Genomic DNA, 18,714 nt, shown 5'->3' with positions numbered 1-18,714 from the left:
GTGATGGTTGAACGTGTCCCCTGATGTCCAGTGACTTGGGTTTGAACAAAGCCCAGATTATGGTCCCTGAAACCTCCATAAGGGCAAGGGCCTGTATTAAAAGAAAAAAAACCCAAACCTCAGTTTTTCTATGTTAACATTTTTATTTCAGAACAGGAATCTATTCATTTTCTATTGGTATCGTCACTTGTTCTTTATATCAAAGAATTGACAATGTGACACCCTCTGAAGCTCCTCCTCAGCCTGAGCTTTTAAGGTTCCTGGTGCTTACAGCTGCCATTCAAGTGGGTGACAGCTGAAGACATTCAGTATATTTTAAGGTGGCCAAACATTTTGGAGGGATCACTCAAAATACCATTTGCTTTATCTGCACTAAGTGGCGTCCAGAGCTCTCGTGTGCAATAAAACCATTCAATAATAAAGAAGGGATTGTATTACCTATTGTTGTAGTAGGGAATGATAAGAGATCGTTATTCCCAATAGAATTGCTGAATAGAAACATCATTGAAATGGTTTTAATTTTTATTCTGTTCTTGGCCACAATTACAAAAGGGACAGAAGTTATGCTAATTTCTCTGGTTATCCTTATCTTTATGCCAACCAAGGTAATTGACAGTTGATAAGGATGGGAAGTCAGAATTAGTCGATATTAGCATCGTTTTGCAATGTGGCTGATTCAGCCAAATGGTTGTTTATCTTGCTTAGTTTCTATAACACACTCATAAAAGTTTAAGAAGTTGAGAGGCTTACAGATATTTTTTTATTATTTTTTCATAATGCAGTTTGTCTGGGTTGCAGCTCTCCCCTCCCAGGCAGAGAGGCTTTCAAACATTGTTTGCTTGGTTTGTGCTTTGTATTAAATGCATATGCTTTTTCCTAACCCAGTAGCTCGAACAACATAGAAGCTACAGATAAAATGAGCTGCCCAGATGATCCTGTATCTCAGCTTTCTTGCCAGTTCAAAACTCTTTTAGACTTTTCTTTTTAGTTCGCTGTTCGGTTTGTCTTTTTAAACATCTCACAGTAGCGTGTTTTTCTCTTCTTTTGATAGCAGACAGTTTTCCCACTGACGAGATCCTGCTGATAAGTGAAATTCTTGTTTCTGAGAATTCTTCCTAGAAGCCTAAAATTTCCCTTTAATTTTTTTCTATTTTTCCACTTTAATTTTCTAAACAAAATGAAATTATTCCCTACTTACATGGTCCTTTCTGGAGGTATGTTAATACATTTCTAGACCGTGAAAGTATTGCTTAAACATGCTGTAGTAGCTTCTTTTGACTGCCAGCCAATATTTTAACAGAAATAATGTAAGAAGCACACCTTCAGATGTATTGATCATTTACTTGTAGTCACAGCTTTTGTTGTAGAATACTTTGCAGTTTAATTCTTGTATATTTTCTTGTGTTCTGTGATTTACCGCATCATGCAGACTTGTTCCTGAATGATTACTGCCTGTCTTTGGTTATGGCTAATGTAATCAAACGAGTATCTCTTCTTGGAGAAAAGAAAAAGTGGGACAGAGGACATTCTTGTTTATGTCTTTAGGGCTTTACCGAAGAGAGTGAAGCTGTAATTTCAGTGACATGAGGCCAGTTAATGAAAGCGGGTTTGACCTTATGAACTTGAAGTATGCACTGTGGACTTGAAATCAATTGTCCTTTTGCTTCTTCAAACTGACTTCGGAGTTTGTCAATGTTAAAATTTAATTATTTATAACAGGATTTTCAGGGCTACTGAAAAGGGGTTTTGTTTAGTTTTAGTGATTTTTAAATGCTATTTTCTAAACAACTTTTCAGCTTACCCATAATAAAACCATTGGCTGAAATTTTACAACTGAGAAGTACTAATCCATGTTTGATTATATTGAGTCTGATTAGCTAATTTATAATTAAAGAGAATTGCTTTGCTTATAATTGTCACTATGTCATCCCTTTTTCTCTAACTTTTCTTATTTTCTAAACACAGATTTAGGTCGTTCTCGGGAGCTACAATATGTTTATGTGGATAACAATATTCATCTGAAAGGCCTCCCATCTTATCTGTATAATAAAGTCATTGGTTGCAGTGGGTAGGTATGAATTAATTCGGATGTCTTGCATACCTGTTCCCTGTAAAACTTCTCATAAATATCTTCCTGTGTGATAAAAGTGATTTGTGTGTGTGATTGATACAGAACTGATGTTACTTCGAGGGGATTACTGCAGCTCTCAGTTCTGTTTTATTTTTGTAATAAGTCTTCTGTATTAATTGCTGACTTCAAATATTCTAGTTTTAAGCCATGGGAGACAGTTGCAGTTATTCTGAAGGAATTTGTAATGATAATATAAGACCTAAAGCTGAATCCTACCAGCATTTAAAGGTTGGCCAAAAATGTAGGCTTTGCAGAATTTCCAGAACTAAAGAATGAACAAAACATTTTTAGTGTGTTGCAGCATCTAACTAGTTTGTCTGTAAGGTATGGGCCATTTCTTGGAATGTCACATGCAGCTCCTTCACTCATTTTACATCCTAGTATCGGCTTCTTGTAGGTCTTGGTACCTACTAACTGAAATAAGTAATTTTTTTTTTTTTTTTTAGGAATTATGGATTGGCAGGTATATTTTTACATGTGGATTTTAAAAATATTCCAGGCTGTCTCATGTTTGTGGTTAGGATGTGAGAAAAAAGTGGTCTGTCTAGGACACTAGCTTAATTCTTTCTGCACTGACACTAGCATAAATTAGGATCAGCACCACTGATGAATGGAGCCTTACTGGTATAAAACTGATCAGAAGAGGATTGTCCCCATTACCATCTAATTATAAATTTCTGGTATGCTCGCTCTCAGCAAATCTTGCATTAAATATAAATTCCCTCTCTACAGCCTGTACTCTACTGCAATATGCGAGATGCTGAGTCTTGGCATTTTAAGGTCTTTCTAATATTCCTGTGTCAGCTGGTTGTGTGATATTTAAATACTTGTAGTTGGATTATAATTCTGCTGAACTGTGTACGGTCTCAAGCTTCGACTAATTTTGGTTTTCTGGAAAAATAGTTTCTAGCCTTTGCTCTTTCAGAACTGATTGTAAATTCTATGACAGACATTAATTTGATTGTAAAAATAACAAAACTGTATTGATTGTGACCAAAACCACTAGTGACAATGCAGGAAATGTTCTAACAAGTTTGGTCCAGCTGTCCTGCCTATTTCAGGTGATCTTCAACAACCATGTCATTATTTTTTTTTAATGTTTTTAAGTCCTTTTTTTATACTCAGTCAAAATAATTTTATCTTTGCACTGACTTTTTGTGAAGATATTACCAGTTCTTTTTGCTGTCATTACATATACGCTGCTGGTGAGGTTAGCTGCTAGTATCTCTGTCAGAGTGTGTTATAAATCTGGTATAGAAAAGACCAAAAAAGTTGCAAGTGTTGCAACAAAATTAATTCTTGTAATGCTTCAGTGGAATAAAAAATGATATTTTTTTTTTCCTTAATAATGAAGAATAAAGATTTTTTTTTTTAAACAAAATATTTGTATTTTGTATTTTTGTACCAAACAGATATTTGTTTTTATGTTCTGAAACCATCTGGAAACATCATAGATTATTTTTAAGGAAAATTTTCAACATAGGAAGAGCACTTATGTATATTATTAAGAAACCAAAGGTTTTATTTGATAATGTGCCGAGTGATGTTAAAATTGTGTAATAATGGTCATGTGAAGAATTTCTGTGTTCTTTCCAAGAAAGCATTAGTAACCAATGCAAGGTTTTCCTGGGTCAGGCGAGAGTTGAAGATCCAGGCTTTAGTGCTCTGTCTGGTCATCCACTGGAGAATAAAATCTGACATCCTGCTGTTACTAACATAAAGCTAGATTTCTGAAAATAGAATATAAATTGCATTGTGTAAGTAATGAATCTCTGTCTGGGAATCCTGCAGTCAGACTGACTGAAAAAGTCTTTTATGTAAGAGGTGATGATCTCACCACTCAAAATAAATTTTGATCTTATTTTTTGCAGATTGGATTTCATAGTCTCCTGCTAGATATCTGTCGGTCCTGTTGAAAGCAGCCAATAGGCGGTCACGGCTTTTTTTTCCCCAGTTATTTATTCACCAGGGTTCTTCTACAGCTCCATTTTTTGCAGCTAGGTAGACCATCCTCTATTCCACTTTTTTAGCGTTCATGGATTTTTTTTTTTTTTGTAATTCTTTGTTCTCACACACAGTATTACCCGTAGGTTGAGATTAATTCCCTAATGCATCCTGATTTAAGGGTGTATATCTCTTAGATTATTCCTCTTGATGGTCTGTCTTGCTTGTTTGCTTTGTTTTTCAGTGTTGTGGTCAGGCATTAATAGCCTCACCCTTTACATAAAGTAGACCAAATGGCCCAGCCCTGAACTGCAGAAAGTGTAGTGAGTTTATGGGTGTGACTTCTCGCTGGGTTGGCGAGCAGTTAATCAGCTTGAAAATACAACATTATAGATTTATTTGTTGTGAGAGCTAACTCGCTGGGTATGGATTGCTGGGGAGTGGATTGTTGGAATATTGGATCTTTGAATTCCCAATTAAATTTTAACCCCATTAATGGTTTGTGGGAAAGTATTAAATATTTAACAAGAGGCTTATTGACTTGCTGTTTGATGCTGCTCTTTTTTGCTTGTTTCTGGGGGCTGTTTTTCCTTTAATCAGAAGGGATGAGATTCTTTGTTATCAGAGAAGTACTATGAGATTTCTTTCACATTTGATAAGGTTGAGTGTAGTTACCTCAGTTTAAGGTCCAATATCTGGGAAGGCTGACGAATTTGTGTTTCTGTTCCATTTGTTAGGACTGGCCCTAACAAGTTGCTCTTGGCTTCAAATTTAAGTTGTCACAAACAATTCCGATTCCCCTGTTGACTTCCCCAACCTCTTAGTAGAATTTTCCTATGTGTGTCTCTTTGGTATGATAGCTTGCAACAGGGATCACGTAAAGAGTTGTTATTTTTACTACAAGCTAAGTTTCTCTCCTTGGATCCAACTAACCTTCCTTTTTCTTATATGATTTGGGAAGGCTAGTAGACTTATTAGGGTATCTTCCCACTACAGCTTAGGCTGCCGCTTTTATTTTTCTTTCACCTAACCCCCCTGCACCCTTGAAGCAAGCTGGGTGAGGAAAGATGTAGTACAGAATCACCCAGTGGCACTTAAATTATTTCATTTTTTTGGTGGTGGTTGTAGTTGCCTCAAGTATTATAGTTGAGAAATCCTTTACCATTTTCAACTGGTTGATCCAAGACACAGGAGGCCAACTGTTAGGTATGAAACTGTTCCTCTATGTAAAACATTTAGTAATAATAGCATTCCGAGGCTAAAAGAGATTAGCACGTTGGCAAAGTAAGCGACATAAAGTGCACTTGCTTCACCTCCTTGGGATTGTGTTCTCATTTCTCCAGCTTTTCAGTGTTACTTGATAAGTAAGGACCTCCAGCTCTCCCATGACTAGCACGTCACAGAAGGTGGGAATCTATAGAAAACGTATGTCAACATAGAATCATAGAATAGTTTGGGTTGGAGGGGACCCAAGGTCATCTAGTCCACCCCCAACATGTATTGCACTCTGCAAGGAATCCTTGAAGGGTGCTGCACTGAAGAACAGCATCAGGCATGCTTTGGGTTGGTCATCTGGGTCTCCCCATAAAGTTACTTTTATTGTTGTTGGTTTTTTTTTTCTAACCACTTTCTAAATGTCTTGTGTCCTTCTAGTTGTGGTTCTCCGATTCAAGTTTCAGAGGTGAAACTGCTCTCTTTCTCATCGGGCCAGTTAACGGTGTTCCTGCCAGCAGAGGTGAAATCTATAGGGACAGAAACAGATCATGTGCTGCCTTTGCAAGAACTGGCCATGAGGACCCTCTATAACACCTACTACAGGTTTTTAAAAGGTATGGTATTTCTGCTTTCTTCAGATTACAGGAAGAGTGGAAGTGCTTTTCTGGCAGTGATAGGAACGTTTCAAATAGCTCTTCAAAGAGCTGGGCAAGGATTAATATTTTAAAAGTTTTATTTAATCAAATTGTGTTTGAAATGTTGTATTAGAACAAAAATGTACAATATCAAAAAACAGAGATCCAAAGACTATTTCTAAGGTCTAGTGGTGCTTCCAAATGGTTTCTTTCTTGAGGACAGTATAAAGAAGGACGCTTTTTGCAGGAGCAACTCTTTAATGGAAGTAGGAGATGAGAAATACAGTTCCTGAGGCAAGATGAGATGCATCAGCCAACAATGCAACTTCTTGCCAGGCAGCACACTCCTAAACTGGCAGAGCTGTTATACATAAGGCAAAAAAAACGCGAGCAGCCCTTGGCCATTTCAGTACAACGTGACAGCTGAGCTGTTTTAGTTCTGCCCCAATTCAGGCTCTTTGCTTGTAAAGTGGCCCTTGGCTCATCTGGTTATGCATCGTGCAGTCACATGAGTTAGCAGTATCCGATGATAACCTGCAGAATCAGATTTTGTCAGATTTAGATGTGTTGTGACTCTTCCCTATTCACGGCATCTTGGGAATTTGTCAGCTTTAGAGGTGAAAGTAGGAAGCAGAAGGGTATAGAGTTAAAATGGAAAGATAGCGGGTTTTGGTAAGGGGTTGCTTTTGCCATGGGCACTGGAGGAAACGGGAACTGCTGAACTAATGCTTTGCCTGGAACAGCATATGAGGAGGTCGGCAGCAAACACACTGAAAGGAAGAAGCTTCATGTTGAGGGGTCGGCCTGTGTTCATAGAAAACGACACTTCTTTGCGGAGAATGTATTTAGTGGTGCAGAGAACATTAATTGACCGGTTTGGGGTTGTGTATTTTTTATATTTTTGCATATGGAGGGAAAAGGGGAGGTTTTTAGTTGTACAGTATCACCAAAATTGCACAATGATGGATGCTGTTTCATTTTGCTTTGCAAAATTCTAGTCTTTGAAAAGGAGTTTGAGAACATCAGGTACAAGACCATCAGTAACTACTTTTCTCACCCAGCTGTGGCTTGCACAATAATTTCTGGAATAGGACTCTGTGAATGTGGTTCCTGAAGACATTGGTGAAGTTCGGTTTGGGAACAGCAAGACACCATTGCAAAATCAGTTTGAGAAATGGTTTGTAGATGGTTTATACAAGTCTGTGAGGATTATATCTGGTTACAGCCAAGGTGCAGAACCTGAAGAAGATGGTGAAACATTATTTAACAGTCTTGCCTGCTTCTAGTTTGCTACACTGTACTGTGTAGGCTTGTTATATTTTTATATATACATATACACGCGCACACACGTATATATTCTTATTCTGAGTGACCTTATTAAAGACTACGTGCATTGCCACTGGTGACACCCACGTTTCAGTGAGGCAGGAGTAATGCAGAGTTCAGACAGGTGGAAGACAATGGTGTGCTGGGGAAGCAGGTGGCATGTATGATTAAAGCAGCAGATTTGATCTATCGTTGCCTAAATTTGCAGTTTCAAGGGTGCTGTTAAATACTTGGCGGCTGCTAGGTAAGCATGGACTACTTTTCCTCAATCTTTGCTTGGCTCCAGAATGTGACCTTTTCTTTCTGACGCAATTGTACTGTTCGTCATGCCTGTCGTCTCAATTGAGGCTGTTGTGGTACATTGTGTGTGGGGTTAATCCTTACAGTGTTTGAAAGCTGACACTGGTGTGATATCGCAAAACTGATTTATCAGGTACTGCATCTTGTCTTGATTACTCAGCACCTAAACTCATTCACCTGTCTTGGCTGTCGCTCAGTTTCTAGATGGAGATTAGCAAGTTGGTTTTAATTTATAAAAACACTACGTGGTTTGGGCCAAGCCTGAGAAAATGATTGCTCTTTACCATGAAATGACCCTGGAGTCCCTTTTGGTGAAAATGATGGCATCTTGAATGCTGTGGGGGCACACTTAAGAGATTATAAATGTATTGATCTTTTTAGAGTGGTCTCTTTGGTTGGACCTGTGAGAATTATGCTGGGCTGGATGGTATTTCAAGTAATTCTAAATATTTCAGATCCCTTTTTGCTGATGGTGGAGTTTGGGCTTTTTTAGTGAGCTTAGTTAGTTATCCTGCCAGATTGGATGCTGAAATATTTTGGTAAAATACTAGTGATGTCCTTTTCAGAATTTTACATCATTATTAATTATTAAACACTTGTCTAGATCATCTTTGTGTCTAAAAATGCTTTATGATATATTACTGGTTATTATTATGTGCTTGAGCTATAGTATTTTCACCTGGGTATTTGGGCCCAGTTAATCTTATGCCAACAGAGGCTAAATTTACACATTTAATTTTTTGAGCTTATACATGGAAAGCACCATGTGCCCCACCCTAATTGTGGTAATTTGTGTTACCTTGCTCTTCTTTTCACAAAGTCTTAAGAATGTTTGACAGCTGATTTTCTGAATTGTTCACGGATCATGCTTGTCGTGTTTGACTTAATCATGCAATTGTTTTGTTACAAGCTTTTTTTTGTTTCTTTTCTTCTCTAGATTTGAACTTTCTGACTCCAATCTCACTACCCAAAAGCCTCTTGGAATTGCTGCACTGTCCCTTGGGACACTGCCACCGCTGCAGCCAGCCTATGTTTACCATTGTCTACCCAAAGCTCTTTCCCTTGAGGGAAACTCCAATGGCAGGATTGCATCAAGGGTAATTATACAGGAAATTACACTGGGGTTTTATTTAGGAAGGAAAACACCTTACGGAACAAAGCATGTTCTTAAGGAATTTTATTTTTTTTTAACTTAGCAGCCTCTCAGATCTAAGCCTCTGTTCTGTGATTGCATATAAAAGTTGTAAATCTTTTATTTGCGAGACAACCAGCATACTGCTGTTACACTGTTTAAAAAGGGCTATCACACTTGCCTGTTTCAGACTGCTGTAAGATAGTGAATGGTTTTGATATGATGGGATTGACTTGTTTGTGGTAGTGCAGCACATGCGTGGCTCTCTGTGCCTTGGGAAGGAAGCATCACCGAATACCAATATTTCACCTGATGGTCTCAACCCCAGCTTCGGGAAAATGCCACCACCAAATAAAAGTGCTGTAGGATTAAAGGCAGAAAAAAGCTGTAAAGCCAAAGAACCAACCAAACGTTCTGCGGTAAAATATTCTCCACGCTAATTAAATTAGGATATGATGTGGAAACATTCTTCATTGTAACATGCATTTCATAGAAATGCATCTTTTAAAAAATATTTCAGTTTTTATGGTTGTAGCAGATGTGAGTGTGTCTGCAGGATTCACAAGTCAAGTAGACAAGCCTACACAGACTTCCTGAGTTGCTGGACAGTACAGTCATAGAAGGGACTCAAAATTGGGATATGGTTCAGGGAATATTGCCCTTGTGTAGATCAAGATTTATAATATCTTTAAGGTGAGCAGTGATCATTTTTCAGTGATTCTTTCCCTAATCCATGTTAGTCTGATCTGATACTGTATCACGCCATGAGCCATAATACCACAAATCCACTTTCTGCAATGGAAGAGTATCATCAGAGAAACTTAAACCGGTTCTACTTGGACAAAACTACAGTACCGTTTGAAACCTAATAAATAAGGTTTAAACAAAAGTCACTTGAAGTTAAGCAGATGTTCTTTGTAGGTTCTTTGTAGAGAATTCATGTCAAGCCATTAGTTACAAAGCATCTGCTTAAATGTGGGGAGCAGAAAAGAAAGGTGTTTTAAAAAGGAATGTTTCTGAAATTACTTGTTGGTATATAATGCTCAAGAATGCCACTTAGTTCTTGTCCTGCTGAACTCCATTGGCTTGATAGTTATCTTCCATAAAAATAAGAAACTGCTTTTCAATAGGGAGATCTTTATGAAAAAAGAGGAGACTAACAGGTGAGCTTGATGGTACCTGTTTTCCACACTTGTACCCCAGGTTATTTTCCTGTGAGTTTGTGGCATAAGAGGTATCTGATTTGTAAGCAATTCAGTGTTAAGAAATGAAAACAACTTAGGTATGCCGAATCTGGACAGCAGCCAGAAGGCAGCATAAATGCTATTTTGGAAAAGTCATCTTTCTTGGAAAGATCTGCTAGTAGAGATTGCGTTCTTCAACTTGCCATTGTTACACTTTAGTCATATGTTGAAATTCAATGCATTTCATGTGGAGCTAAATAAATTGCTTCCACGTTACAGTCATTATATTCAGGGTGGCATAAAATGTTATAATCATGCTATAAAGTATTTTTTTTCAAGCATTGAGCATTTCCATTAGAACAGTCTAATTTTCTGTGAAATAGGTGGAAAACTACTTGCTGGTCACTAAATCCTTATATTATCTGAAATAATCCAGCAACGGGAGAGTTTGGAAAGTCTGCTTTCTAATTGCTAAGTGTTGCTCATTGTAGAACTTGAAGTTATGAGATGATACACATGTAAGTAAACACCTTTAGGAATTAAAGTTATGACTCATAAACATACTTGAAGGCTATTTTGCAAGAACACTATATTAATATTGTAAAATACATTGATTGAAAATATTTATTTCTGCACTTTTTTAAAAAAAATGGTTAGCTTCCGTGCCTTAAGAATGTACTGTGATCTGCAAAATGCCATAATAAATACAGTCTTAAGTAGCTGACATTTGATGCAAATCCACAGAAAATGAGATCTAAACAGGGCAACCTGTCATCCTTATCTCTGTAGCTTGTGCACTTGACATGGTAAGATTATGTGGAATTGTAGAGGTGTGATAGCTGGTTTAGAAGGATGTGAAGGACAGGGTTTCTGTTCTAAAGAGCTTACAGTGACCATGAAAGCACGCAGGGTAGGGATCCTGAACCTCTGAACAGCACCGATTAGCACATGCCACATCCATGCCAGTAACTTCTGCCTGAACTTCCGCATCCCATTCTGTATCCTCTCATAGGAAAGGATAGTGAGGTGTTGAACTGGATTTTGTATCTGAAACAACACAGATGACACGAGCACCAGGAAAAGTGTGATTTCTGGGTTAGTGAAAAACAGATCTTAACGTTTTTAAAGCGACTATCTAGGTCCCTGCCATGATGGGGGCAGGAGGAGGGTCACTGTGAGCACAGTGAGGCTAGTATCACGCTTTCATGTTGCCACCCCTGCTGTCCTCCCTGGCACAATGTGACAGCACTGCCCCTCGATCGTCCTTTCTGAAGATCAGGGCCCAGTTTGTTCACTCAGCTGAACCAAAGGAGGACACTGGACTTCGGTTATTTCATGCCTACAAGCAGTTATTTAAGAAACACACGAGCAAAGGTGAAGCAAAGAATTACCCAGCTATTTCCCTTCTCGTTGTTAAACCTACTGGCTCTAACACCCAGCCGCACCCTCCGCAGAAAAAAAACCCCACATGCTGCTGCTTTAAACTGAATACATAAGAACCCAGCAAGGTTTTTGAGAACCCCTGCAGTGTTTCCCTGCCTTTGTATCAGCCACTCATATAGAGCAAACGAGCCTTCTTTCTTCTGAAGTGTTGGGATGGGCTAATCCTGTATTTTACAAACCCGCATATTGTCTGCTGTGGAATGGGGCCAGGAGCTTTAATTTTTACTGACAACTGTCTCCCCTCCCCCTTTTCTTTTTTCTTCTAGGAGGACAACTGTTAGTTTTGTGGCATACTGCTGCTCCACCCAGTGTCTGCAGACTTTTGACCTACTGAGTTGATAAACATTGAAAACTACTCAGGAGTGCTGCCAGTTTAAAGCTGCATTAGACGTCGTATCCCATTGGTACTGGAATACTGTGTGTGTGCGCGTGTGCCAAAGCAGCAGAAGTGCCCAGTCGGGAACACTAAGAGGCACTTAAATCCTGCCCTATCAAATTTGGATGAACTGCAGAAACTTTTCAGAAGTGTAAATACCGAGCTTTTAAAAGTATTAACTTCCCTCTCCTCCAAGACAGCATACAAACCAAACAAATTCACAAGCTCTGACTTCAGGATTTCCAGTATTTTTCAGATGTGGCTGTCTTCAGGTTGACCCGTTGCATCCTTTGAGGCAGATTTCATAAAAATGAAAAGGTCCAGTTATGGCAAACCAGTTTTCACTTACTACCCCCCTCCCCATCCTCATCCCTCCTGCAGCTGGATTCAGGTATATAGATCTAACCTACAGAAACCTGTGAAGGATCCCACTGGCTTTCCCATGGAATTTAGCTTTATTTTCTCCCTCTCATAATATTTCCCCTAGCGGAGTTATCCCAGTTATATGCCAGGCCTTGGACGGTTAACTCTTGCTATTTAAATCCACGTATTAAAAGCAGATCTTTCTTTCAGGTATCATTTGAAGCCACGGTGATTTAATTGGAGTAACTAGAATATGTGTGGAGGTTTAAGATGCTGTTTCAGTAAGGAAGGCCGGTACTGATGGCTGCAGTGAGGGGTCTTGCTCCAGCCTGTTTGAGGGTGTGTTTTCTTTATTTTCACTGCTTGAGTTTTTTATTTTTAAAAACACTTCCCCTTTTGCTTCTTTGAGTTCTTCAGGAAGAAGGTAGAATTTAAGTACAAATTTCACTTAAAAAAAAAAAAAAAGAAAACCCTACTAATAAGATAGTAAATATTTATCTATATTTATTTTATATTTTTACAATTGCAGACTGTAGGTCTGCAAAGACTTGGTTTTCATCTTTTTCTAGATTCACCATTTGGCTGATTTGTGAAAGTGTGTCAGTGGACTGTGTTAACCTCGGAGAAGGCTGGAAACGCCGGGGGGGGTGTCTGTGTGTCTCCATGTTATAGGTATATATGCATACATAGATATCTTCACAGAAGGGCTGTAACATTTGCTTTCATATATTAATGGAAGATTTAGCATAAATTTTCACTTACTGTCATATTTGTGGGAATCCTTTTTTGTTGGACCTTGTTCATTTTAAATAAAGGACAAAGGATCGAAAAAAAGGCCCAAAATGTCTGCACGACTTAAAATTTTAATTTTATACTGAATATGTAAAATATACAAAATTAGCCCCACTTGACTTGGTTTTGGAATATATAATTATTTTTTAATACAATGTGTTTGTTTTTTTTTTTACTTTCTATTTCTTGGGTATAAGCTACTTGTTGATTTAGCACAGTGTGCTACTCTGTGCAGTAGGTAGTTACAAGCTGAAATAGATATGAATGAAACAGTTTGTTATAAAAATGGCAAGATAAAGAGACTTATTTGGTAGTATATTAACATATGTTGTGGTGAGGTGTGCATACTTTGAAGGGAGGAGGCATTAAAATGTTTTCCTTTTGCCAAAGAAGCAGTTGTTCCCGCTGCAGGCTTCCTGGCATTTCTTCAATAAATAGAGTATCTTAAGAGCTTAAGAGAGTACCAAAAAGGCAGTTTTTGAGGGTAGAATTTTTAGGTTTTGCATGTTACTTGTAAAACCTTTGCTGATTTTATTGGGTTGGTTTTAGAGAGTTGAATTAGCATCAAGAAATGTAGAACTTAATCCTTCAGGAATGCAAGTATCATCTACTGTTTAAGAATTGTGAAACTTTCTAAAATAAATCCCATTTATTAAATCTGCTTTGCAGTAGGGGAAAGAGCCATGTCCAAGCAGACTTTATACTATTGGGTTTCTGTCATTTCACTGATTTTATTTTTTTTTTTTTTTTTTTTTTCCATGTTGGTATCCCCAACAGGCCTTCCCACCCAGCCGGGTTTACTGCTGAAGCAGCAAAATGAATCATCGGCTTTTTTCTTTTTGTTCAGTACTATGCAGTTGAGATGTAAATTGTCCAGGTACAATTATACCTTTATCAGAAATGTGGGAGTGTAGTACAGAATCCATTTTTTTAATGGATAAGAAAACTATGGTGGTGTTACAAATACTGATTTTTGATACAATACTCTGATCAGGAATTTTCAGTATTATTTTTACTGTGGCTTCCTCTGTCTTTGAAGGAGATGTTTTGTTGGAAGTTTTTGTCCTCTTTTTATAGCAACTTACAGACTTCAAAACAGTTTATTTCTGAATTCAAGCTGTAAAAGTTGTTTTGGAGTTAAATCTCTTGATCAGCTAAAAGACATTGACATTTGTTTTATTAAGAGTCAGATGGTAAGAGTGGTGCTTGAGTTCTGTATTATTTTTTATTTTTTATTTTTTCTTCTCCCCATAATCTAATTATTTTTTATTGAGTTGATATCAATCTCTTTATTATCGTCTACAAGTGCAGTTCAGAAGAAATTTAGTCTGTTCTATAAGCGGGATGAATCTTAACTAACATTTTAATAGATGATATTTCAAGAATGGAATGTTCAATGAATAAATGACTTAAACACGCAATTGAAGCTGAAATGTCATACCCTATTTTTATAAAACGAGGAAGAGGGAAGCCAATATATAGACTGAAAATGCAGCTTAAATTCATGTTTCTCTGATGGGTTTTTTTATACGAACAGTGTTTGTATTCATCTGTATCTTTGGGTGATATTGTTCTCGATTAAAATAACTCCATTCTCAGTTGTCCAAATTTTTCTAAAGTTGTTCTACTGTAAGAGTATTTCATAACCAGGGAACATGGGAGCCAGCTGTGCGAGTTCCAGAGGAGAGAGGGTGCTTGTTGCTGATTGAACTGTGCATCACTTGTTTTTCAATAGGAGGTGTCACAATACTTGGACTTCTTTTTAATGCATATATTTCTAGGTAATTTTTGATTACTTGCTCTTTGGGTTAGTTCACATTGAGATAAATTTTCCTCGTACTGCAAAAAAAGTCTGGTTCCAGCAGTTGAAAAAAAAATTACCATTTTTAAAGGGTTTTTTGTCATAAAAGTAGATCTTAACTCTTTGCTTAGGGTGGGAGCAGGACGAGTTTCCGTGTTTTTTTTCTAGGTATTATAAAGAGAAAGGTGCAGGAGAGAAATGAGAGAGAATAAGGCTTTAACCCATTGATATTGCTAACGAATTTTTCTGAGTAAAGATTAATTCCTAATGTGAATAGGGAACACAGGCCTAATTTTTGTTTATGCTGTGATACCAGGCACCATGTTAATAAAAGTGGGACCCTACTGCTTATAGAGACAACACAAAGAAAACAGGAATCTCTGGCTTTGCTTAAATATACTTCTTGAGCGGTTTTACTGTGGACACTGTTAGATTTGGAGCACTCTTCTTGGGAACCTTCCTGTTACTCCCCTGGAGGATCAGAAATACAAATGTCCTTTCCTCTGCAAAGAACAAGATCTAATATCAAGAATTGTGGGGTTTTTTTTTCTCTCTTGGCCTGATATTTCTCTTGGGCTCTCACTGAAGTTCATTACAAACCTTCTATTTACTTCGTTGCGGTGAGGTTAAGATCTTACACTGAGCAGAGCGGAGCTGTTTATTGCCAAGTTGGCTTCAATTCTTATATATCAAATTCTGCTGAATCCCTTTTTCTGGCATGAAGGGAACACCCATGTGGTAACAGCGTGTCAGGTTTTACTGACATCACAGCCAAGTTGAAGACTGGAGAGTGACAAACCTTTCACTAGAGAGGATGACTTTGAAGGCCACTGCGGCCCCGTCAGGGTACCACTGATAACAGAAGAACTTTTGCCTTGATGTTGGTGGAGCTTGGATCAAGTTTTAATTGATGAGAGAGAAGAATGTGTTTTACCATCTTTGTGTTTCTTGCAAAAACTGGGACAATGACACTGAAGTCCACGTCTGCTGCCCGGCAGCCTTTCTATCTGCAGCTGAACTTAATGTAATACCGAGATTGAACTATCTTTGCCTCTTACCTCCCTCTTAATACTACTCACGTTGTTGCAAAATGTTATAGTTAACTTGTGATGGAAGAGGCTGGGTAAATTGAATCCAGAGTTTTTATTACTTTTTGTATTATTTTGTAAGAGACCAAAGGTCTGGTGGAAAGAAATGGCGAGGTTCACGTGAAGTCTTCATTGCTTTTGCTTTTATGTATCCTTCTTTGGATTACAACTTGAACTTCGATTGCAACTGAGTTCGTTCTATGTCTGTTGAAAGCATACGTGTATTGCTTTTTTGCTCTGTATTAACCACATGTCAGTTAGTGTGAAGGTGAGCTTGCTAGATGTTTTATTTAAAGTTAGTGGTGCAATTTATTGTACGTGCTTGTTAATAAACTATATTTTTGGATAGAATTACCGTCCATTAAACTGACTTCTTGCTCCTGGGGCTATTAAGCTATGTTAGGATGTAGCATTTAATTTACATTTCAGTTCATTTGCACAGTAATTAGCTCATCTAAGTCTCTTGTCCCAAGGCTGAAGAGGTGGGGTGAAGACACCTCTTAAAACACTGCCAAGCCCAAAACCACCACTTCACTTAATCCTTTTGTCTCAATGTAGTTCACCAGATCTTGCATAATAGGAACAAAGCCCATATGGAAACATTAGTTTAGACCCTTCTATGGATTGATCAAAAGAAAAATTACTTTCAGTCGGGCTGTATTGAGTGCCACCCTGATAGTCCATAGATGTGGCTGTGCTTCATGTATTATTTACTAAGCAGCGTTCAGCAACTTTTTTTCCCCTCATCTAACAGATATCATAGAAACAAGGTTGCCAAAAATAAGTAGAAATTAAGCATCTGTTTTTCCAGTTATTTCACTCTTTGCTGTGCAGCGTTTTGCTTCAGTCAAAGCTGCTGCTCTGTATCTGTTCTGATGAGTTCATTGAGTTGGATGCTGTCTGAGTTTTTGTACGTGTGTTGGGTGAGTACTGGCAAAGCCGTTCTTAAGCGAGACCTGTGTTGGTGAAGGTGACTCTGCACATCAGTTATAATGGGTGCCTTGAAGGGTTTAGATACCATTCAGACTTCCCTGAAGCTTGTTTGCTTGGAAGTTTACGATGACTTGCCTTTATAGTGTTTTACAAATGACAACATAAATTTTCCTACCCTTGCAAGGTAGGTAACCTCTGTTTGTGAGGCAGCAGGAGGAGGATGCGAGCGCCTTAATAAGCGAGATGGGGGGCGGGGGGAGAACAACCCTTAACCTATAACTTTTACCAGCCGCTGCTGTGTCCCTTATGAATTAGAAAAAAAACAAATGGGAGAGCTTAACATCCTTTTCCTTTGCAATTAAAAGTACTTGGCATAAATGCAAGCTAAGTGGAAACTTCAGTGGCTGAATAATGCTATTGTATGCAGGAAATGAGAGGAGCTGAGATCTCACTTGGAAAGGCAGTGGATGTTTTGTGATTTCTGAGCCAAGATTTAGGGCTGTTCTATGTGGTGACATTTAGGGAACTTAAGAGCCGAATTGAACTACTGCATCTGCATCCCCCCACTTCAGTGATCACTTAATATTGCAGCAGAGCCCCCTATTCTGCACTGAGGAGCCCTACCAGTATTCCTTGTAGCTGGCTCAGGAGCCTGGGAGCGGACATTTATAACTATCGGATTTCTGTCTGCTACTTCAGCAAGAAAGTGAGCAAGAGTTGGCCAAACGCTTTCATTATCTTTTGACATTTTAAATAATAAAACCCTCATAGCGTGCTTTTTTCAGCACCCATTATGCCCTTCAGACATCTCCTGCTCCCAGGCAAAAGACCTTGACACATCTGTGAGAGATCTTGAGTCTCAAGAATGAAAGCAGTTCTGTTGTTGGAGGTGCTGAAGTGATTTGACTTTCTGATGATGCCTTCCAAGTGGCAATCAAGGCCTAATTTCTCAAGTACCCTGATGCTTTTTTTTATGTTCATGAGGAATGTAAATATTGACTGGCTCTTTCTGTCAAAGAAAGCTGTCAGTCACGGATGGCTGTTCTGTTGCTAAATACGACTACAACCGCGGTGTGAGGACCAGTGCCTGGAAGGTGTTCTGCTGTCATCGTCTGTGAACCTCATGAAGTTACGAGGATTAATTTATTTTTTTTTCTTCAGATCAATTGAGAAAGCTTTCTTGTAATGTAAAATGCAATACTGAGTTTATTTATTGATTGGTGCTATGGATGTTCTCTAAGTGCACTTTTATAACCACAAATCAAGCTATCCTAGTAAGAAAGCAAAAAATGCGTTGTAAAATTCCAGTTTGGTGCAGGTAAGGTCCACTGGAAGGCTAACATTTTGCGTAAGAATGAGAAACAACTGGGGCACATAATCCATGGTAAAATGGAGATATGGTCTGAAGATACTGATGACATTGCCTAGATCTTATGAAAAAAAAATGTTTAAAAAGATAACCAGCGTTCCTTCTAGGGGCAAGTATTAACTAATGGTGGTATCAAATATATGCCCCATTCTGCTTTCGTTGATCCACTTGCTGGCTCCTGTAATTCTGCAGTTGTAGCTTTTATATCAATCTTATTATGTTTCCTTTATACTTTAGAGTTTTAAGCATTGATTTCTATTGTTAAAGCAATTAGAAGAATCAAGATGAATATTCTTGGGTCAGTTTGTGATAACTGTGATTGCTTCGCTGGCACTAGAGTTTTGAAACAGTCTGAGCGCGGACTTGAATTTGGCTGCCTTTGCTTCTGCCCTGTCTCTGTTGGCTCTCTAATTACATTTTGCAAAAAGCCAAATCAATGTGGATGATACATGAACAGAAGAATTACCACGAAAACCAGCTTTAACTTTCTTCAGAAAGCCTACCTTGGAATAGGGCTCGGAGACACCTTGGCAAGGTCTCCTATGTGAATTCTAGGTAAGTGCTCCTTTTAAAGTAGGATGAAAAGCAGTGAGTTTTCCAGGCAGTAGAGAACCTGATGTTTAAAAGTACCAGGATTAATTATTCTGTATATTCACACCTTACTGTTTGTTTTCATAAAAAC

General features: G+C 38.2%; 1 protein-coding gene across 1 annotated transcript in view; it reads left to right on the top strand.

Annotated features, from left to right (window-relative positions):
- Positions 1-14,441, top strand: part of LRRC28 (leucine rich repeat containing 28) — a 53,274-nt gene extending 38,833 nt beyond the window's left edge. The window contains exons 7-10 of the mRNA XM_074155788.1: positions 1,966-2,068; positions 5,729-5,904; positions 8,489-8,648; positions 11,577-14,441. Coding sequence (XP_074011889.1) covers positions 1,966-2,068; positions 5,729-5,904; positions 8,489-8,648; positions 11,577-11,649 — 512 coding nt within the window. The 3' untranslated portion in view covers positions 11,650-14,441. The remainder of the gene's footprint in view (positions 1-1,965; positions 2,069-5,728; positions 5,905-8,488; positions 8,649-11,576) is intronic.
- The last annotated feature ends 4,273 nt before the right edge of the window (positions 14,442-18,714 follow it).

Source organism: Numenius arquata, chromosome 11, assembly GCF_964106895.1.
Source record: "Numenius arquata chromosome 11, bNumArq3.hap1.1, whole genome shotgun sequence".
Taxonomy (NCBI): Eukaryota; Metazoa; Chordata; class Aves; order Charadriiformes; family Scolopacidae; genus Numenius; species Numenius arquata.
The sequence above is the reverse complement of the archived record's forward strand: the minus strand, read 5'-3'. Positions and strand labels throughout refer to the sequence as shown.